Source organism: Morone saxatilis, unplaced genomic scaffold (genome assembly GCF_004916995.1).
Source record: "Morone saxatilis isolate NCDOM2014 unplaced genomic scaffold, NCSU_SB_2.0 Contig11, whole genome shotgun sequence".
In the NCBI taxonomy this organism is placed as follows: Eukaryota; Metazoa; Chordata; class Actinopteri; family Moronidae; genus Morone; species Morone saxatilis.
In genome coordinates this window covers 8,977,380-8,983,561 of record NW_023339663.1, presented here as the reverse complement: position 1 = coordinate 8,983,561, position 6,182 = coordinate 8,977,380, and the positions used below count along the sequence as shown (strand labels likewise).

At 39.9% G+C, this 6,182-nt stretch overlaps 1 protein-coding gene across 1 annotated transcript in view; it reads right to left on the bottom strand.

The window, feature by feature from the left end:
* Positions 1-5,977, bottom strand: part of ly75 (lymphocyte antigen 75) — a gene marked incomplete at its 5' end in the record, with an annotated part of 21,713 nt that extends 15,736 nt beyond the window's left edge. Inside the window, 7 exon segments of the mRNA XM_035682234.1 lie at positions 17-171; positions 523-723; positions 1,403-1,543; positions 2,285-2,404; positions 3,645-3,806; positions 3,979-4,152; positions 5,606-5,977. Coding sequence (XP_035538127.1) covers positions 17-171; positions 523-723; positions 1,403-1,543; positions 2,285-2,404; positions 3,645-3,806; positions 3,979-4,152; positions 5,606-5,977 — 1,325 coding nt within the window.
* Positions 5,978-6,182: the final 205 nt, after the last annotated feature.

Here is a 6,182-nt window from a genome sequence, read left to right as displayed (position 1 = left end):
ACACACACACACACACCTCTCCAGAGTAGAAGACACAGCTGGGATCCTGAGTGGGCTGGACTGGTTGGTTTTTGTCCCAGTAGGTGAAGGTGACAGGTGCCTGGTCAATCCACTTGAAGACAGAGGTGTTCACGCCGATCAGACCGATCCACACATCCAAAACCTTCCCATCTGATGGATCATTACACGCATGAGAACATCATGATTTTATGGAAATGTTTCAAATCAAACTCAAACAGTCAAGGCAGAAGACCGGTGAGAAAACATTTTGAATTTATTTCTCCTTTCCAACTTGTTTAGAAAGTGGAAAAAACAAGGCAGCAGAGTGTAAATCAACTAGTTTCATGAAATCCACAAACTTAGGTGATCAGTTTAACTCTGCCTTAAATCAAGACAGACATTTACAGACCTTTAAAACAAATATGAAACTTGCAGATATTTCAATTATGCAAAGAAAAGTATCTACTTCAGGACTAATTACAAAGTAAAATAATCTAAGAAACCTGAAAGTGAGAGATTTACCTGCATGGAAGTTAGTGCTGATCATTTCTTTGCTGTCGATGGAGTGGAGGCTGGCCAGAAAGCCTCCTCCTCCCTCTGTGTTGTTACAGTAGAGCTGGGCTTCTGTAAAGCTTTGAGGTTTGTCCTTCACTAACTTGTAACACCAGCCGTTCCATGGGACCCAACCATCTGCACACACTGTTTCTTTATATACAAAAGGCTCTGTAGAGAGGGAGCAGGACAAAGAGAGGCCATGTGGAGAAGTCAGGTCAATTTTATCTACATATCCTGGTCATGGTGGATGTATTGACGAAGCTATGAGCTGCCAGCCAACCTTCTAGATTGGTAGCCTTGTTTTTAGCCATGCAATCTAAGGATGGCAATGATGGTCTGTTCGTTGGTCCACAACTGGTGCAGATCTCAACATCTATTGGATGGATCGGCATGAAATTTGCAACAGATGTTCCCCAGAGGATAAATTCTAATGACTTAAGTGATCCTCTCACATTTCCCCCAGTGCTGCTATTAAGGTTGATATTTGTGGCTTTGAGGGGAATGTCTTAACAACTATTGGATGGATTGACATGAAATTTAGTACAGACATTTTGAGGTCTCATATTTTGGTTTATGACCAGACACCTGCAAAATAAATAACATTCCCATTGGCTTCAATTGCAATTTGTGTTTATACTAAGTAGCAAATGCTAACCTGGTAAACTAAGATGGTGAACATGGTTAACATTACACCTGCTACACATCAGCATATTAGCATTGTCATTGTGAGAATGTTAGCATAGCGTTAGACATTAGCATTTTGCAGCCTCACATAGCTATTGACTCTATGATTCAGAAGAAATAGGGTTAGGGTTAGTGCAGAAAGTGAATGCAGCAGCTGACCCACCTGTTGCTGCGGTGCGAGAGGCATTGACACTCTTCTTGCAGATGTATGGCAGCCGACTGCCACACAACTCAGATTCATAGTTGTGTTTGGAGTTCAGAACTCCACAGTCTGACTCAGTAATAATGGAGGTGGATGGCATTCCTGTCAAACACATTCCCACACACAATAAATTAATATAAAATCACATACTGACTGTGACAGCAGAGCACAGTGGCATTTAACTGTGGGTAACTTTCTAGGTTTTTAGCTTATCATCCGTGTTTCACACAGAGAGGTGCTATAAAAGACATGTTTTATGTTGCAGTAACAGGTCAACATGGTGCTGTAAGTAGCAACACTGACATTATGATAACCACAAAGAGCTCATATCAGTAGAAGGCCAGATGGATGCGGTAACCCTTAATGTTCACGCTGCAGTGTAAGAAAGAAACTGAAGAAAAATATTACAATAGCTAGAAGGTTTTATAAAGCCTTCTATTCAGTACTATTAATGGGTTATTCAGCAACGCTAACAATCCCAATGCTACACTGTGTCCAAAAACCAGGCACAATGAGCTTCTTTTCAACACTGGCCTCATTGTTTCTCAGACTGACACCAAGTCTCAGTTTATAGAAGGGCTGCGACAACAGCAGATCACAACAGGATGCAGGTTTTGGTGTGCTAGGAGGTAACATGTTTCAGGCAACAGAAACTGCTACACTGTGGTTATGGGTAGGCTATGCATAAGTTGGTAAATCTACGTACATGTCTTTTGTATTAGAACTGTGACGCTACATGTGTTTGTATGTCATTTATACAGATACTCTCAGAAATGGGGCAACGATTAGAAAGTAACACAGGGGAAAGACAAAAGAAAAAAACATAGATACAACTATCATCACCTGTTTCCCAGCGCAGGACGGAAAAAGGGGAGCCATCTGACCACTGCCAGCCCTGAGAAACGTCTAACTGGTGCAGGCCGATCCACATCCTCTCAGGCATTCTGTCGAGGCCGTCCAAAACTGCACAATGCAACATCACAGCACACGGGATCACAAGTAATGCATACATTTGGAAAAGGAAACGATAAGTCTAAGATAGTATGAATCATCAAGTGTGGGAACAACATAATAAAACACAAACACATGGATGCCCAATAAACTGACTAAGAAAGAGAGAGAGGAGAAGAGTGGGAGGAACAGTAAAGCCCCAACAGTGCAATCCACTGCAGTGCAACGCAACTTGTGATGTGGTTTGTCACAAACACAAAGATGCACCAGCTGTGCTCTAAAACAGCATTCAACTTAAGAACAAGCGATATTACGGGTGCCAGCTATGTGATATCCTCAAGAGATGACAGGTTATAATCAGATAAACAAACACATTTTTAAAGTGCTAATGATCCACAAACAAGACTGTTTACAGTTTACTTTTTAAAAATGTCTAGTGCTTACTGCACTCCAGTTGTATTTATGGTAATTTTAGTCTACAATAATTGATTGCATTCTGGTTTTACACACTTAATTGCATGTGTGTTTGAGATGTCCTATATAAATAATGCTGCCTTGCCATTTTCGAAATAGTCCAAAACATGACAGTTAGAAAACCAACATAATGGACAAAAACAAAAAAACAAAAACAGGAAGAAGAAGTCGAAAAAAACTGGTCTGTCTCAACATCAAGACTTGAAGATGTCCAGTTTTACCAAGAGACACGCAACAGTCCGTGTTTAGACTAATTATTTTGAGAACAACCTATGTGGGGTTATTCTGAGATCTAAGTAATAATGAGGCCATGCCGCCCCTCACACAAATAGATTCTTACTCATTCTTACTCATTCTACATCACTTGTTTTCTTTTCACATAAAGAACAATAACTAGAAACAACCAAGTAATAAACCAACAATGATACAACATTAAATCATGTGCTTAAATCGTGAGTGGTGCATGGGCATGAATAAAATAGTTCCTCTTTCTGTTTCGCTTCTGCCCTTAAAATAAAAGTATGTCCTTAGTAGTTCTTAGGCAGTATGAATATCATCTCTGGCCAGTTGATATGTTTAGACATTGTTTATTATTGCAGTTTTTATCAATATAAATGGTATTAATGTGTGTGTTAGGAAGCATTCCTCTCACATCAGAACATTTAATTGTGTTGATGCTGAATCCAACATGTCAAGTTGATGACTTTTTGTCAGCTTGTAGGTGGAAATGAAACAAGAACAGCTGAAGGAGCAGTAATAAATAGTAAATCAGTCTTACAGGTTTTGGAGTGGAGATCGTCGGGCCCAGACACACTCAGCAGATCAGCTCCTTGACTACGACATGAATCCAAAGCTTCCTGCCAGGTCACGGCGGCACTGGAAACAAATTCGTAGCAGGACTCCCCTTCCGGCCCGGCAAACAGAGTCTGGCAACCCTCCTCTGCGAAGTCAAAGAGACAGTGTGAGAATCTACGTGCGTCATTTAGGTTTTACTAATGCCAGATGTAACATTATTCATTACAGATAAAAATAGAAAATAGTTTTAGGGCATATCAGCTTCTAATATAATAACGATCTACATAATCGATCGATAACATAAAAACACAACATGCCAGGTGTTAGACAGTATCCCTTTATTCCTTCTTGGTCATAGTCCGATGAGGTGGCACACCAGGACAGTCCAGGGGAATCTGCATCTGGGAGGCATCCGTGATACCAGCTGCCGTTGTATTTGAAGGGGAACTCGCAGGGAGCGCCGGCAGAGTTCCCACCGTTGGTGTGGACAACTGCACAGAGAGAAGGGTCGAGAAAAGAGCAAAGTCAAAGACCTACAAGCGTCTGGTATCTTTGTCAACTAAAAACTTGTCAGCACAGTGATTTGTTTGCATACACCAAACCACTTCTTTTTCTCGAGATACACAAACACACCTAGCAGATAATGTCACTAAAATGAAAATTTGTTTCTGGACGACAAAACCACAAAGACCTTTAGTTAGTTTAATCTTACATTTTTGCAAATGGAAATGGAAACACTGTATGTAACACTGAACTGAAGTTTCTACATACTGCACCCAATGCTTATATCAGATCCTGTGTGTTGGTAAAAAAAGCAATGACTGTGAACAAGAGGGAATTGTATAATAAAGAAGTAACAAATGAGTGAAATCTTGTGCAAACAAATCTAATAACAGAGGCTATGACAGGGAGTTTGTTGTTTCAAAGACAGAAAGAGACAAAAAGAGAAATCAAATACCATGTAGCAGATTTAATTTAGACAGAAAATCTTGCATTTAAAATAGCTGAAATATCCTCTCCGTTTATGTTCAAAGTTTATTTATATAGCCAAGAATCACAAATTACAATTTGCCTCATACTCTGTACAACACCCTCTGTCCTTAAGAGGAATTATTAGGAAAAAAATCCCCTGTGGGGGATTTTTTAGATATAGACATCAGCTTTCATTTTCCCTTAATGCTAGTTCCCTTAATGCTAATTTATGTCTTAAAAGCGATAATAAATCCAAATTGTATCAAAGTTAGTGCTTACTACCACAGTTAGTGGAAAAATGTACAGGTTAAGCACCTAAACAACTTTCTCCATTGATTCTTAAGGATAATTTTGAGTGTAATATACATACATTTATTGTGAATTCTTAACATTTCTACTTATTTTTATCATGGTGTTGTATGTGGGACAGCAGAGCCATGCAGGGAACAATTTCTGTAAAACAAAAGTGAAAGCCAGCCTTAATGTTGCCATGTGCCATGCAGACCCACTGCGTGGCTGCATGTGCACAGTCAAACAATCCGCCAAAAAAGTTCAGTTCAAAAAACTCAACGGCAGTTTTGAAGATAGATACTCTCATAGTATTTTGTTTTGTATGTTTCAAGAGGAAGTCCTGTTCCTTAACCTGGAATTTGGCACACCATGTTGTTACCTATCATAAAAGAGTAATAACTGATAGGAATGAAGATTACCCACAAGTCAGCCGCTGTTTGAAATGTACGAGAACCTGTTTGGTCAAGTGACACAAGAGACAGAGGAGGTAGAACCTACATATGAAAGGGTGTAAAGTATCAAAGGTTGGAGTAAATTCACATTCACTTAAGGAAGTCGATTCTCTGACACAATTTGTTACACAAATGTGTTAGACTTAACACAAACTGAATACTACTTTCATTTCCTGACTGCTAATTTCCTCAAGCATTAAGTGACTAAGACTAAGAAAACCACACTAACCGTGGTATGGCTTCTGGCAGATGTTGTCCTGGGATCCTCCTCTTAGCCAAGTATCAGAAGCTTCCCGTTTGGCGGCAACTTTGCCGTCGCTGACTGCCAGGACCATTTCGTAAATAGTGTAAACAGTCCCATCCTGGCAACGCCACGACAGTGGGTTGTTGGAACCACAGTCAACCAGGGTCAGCGTCTTGTTGGGGATGACCAACGCCATGCATAAGGAAGTGGCCACATGGAAGAGCCGGTGACTCGAACCCCATTTCCACAGCTGGGACGTGCTGTTTGGATTACAGGTGGTGAGACTCAAGTTTGCCGAATCCTTTATGCCCAGGCACTGCTTTGTGCTCGAATGCTGGATGGTGAAAGCATCCTCATCTGTGGTGAAAACAGTGGAGGAAAATGACTAAAATACACTAAACTCACAATTTCATACATTTCATTTTGATTGAAGACAAAAATTATGACTGAAAGAGATTCCTTTGTTTCTCAGATAAAAATATACAAAACATATTTTCTCTCATATTTTCTTCAAATTATAGAATCCTTTTTCATTTCTGAGGTAGAGTATAAACTGTGCAAA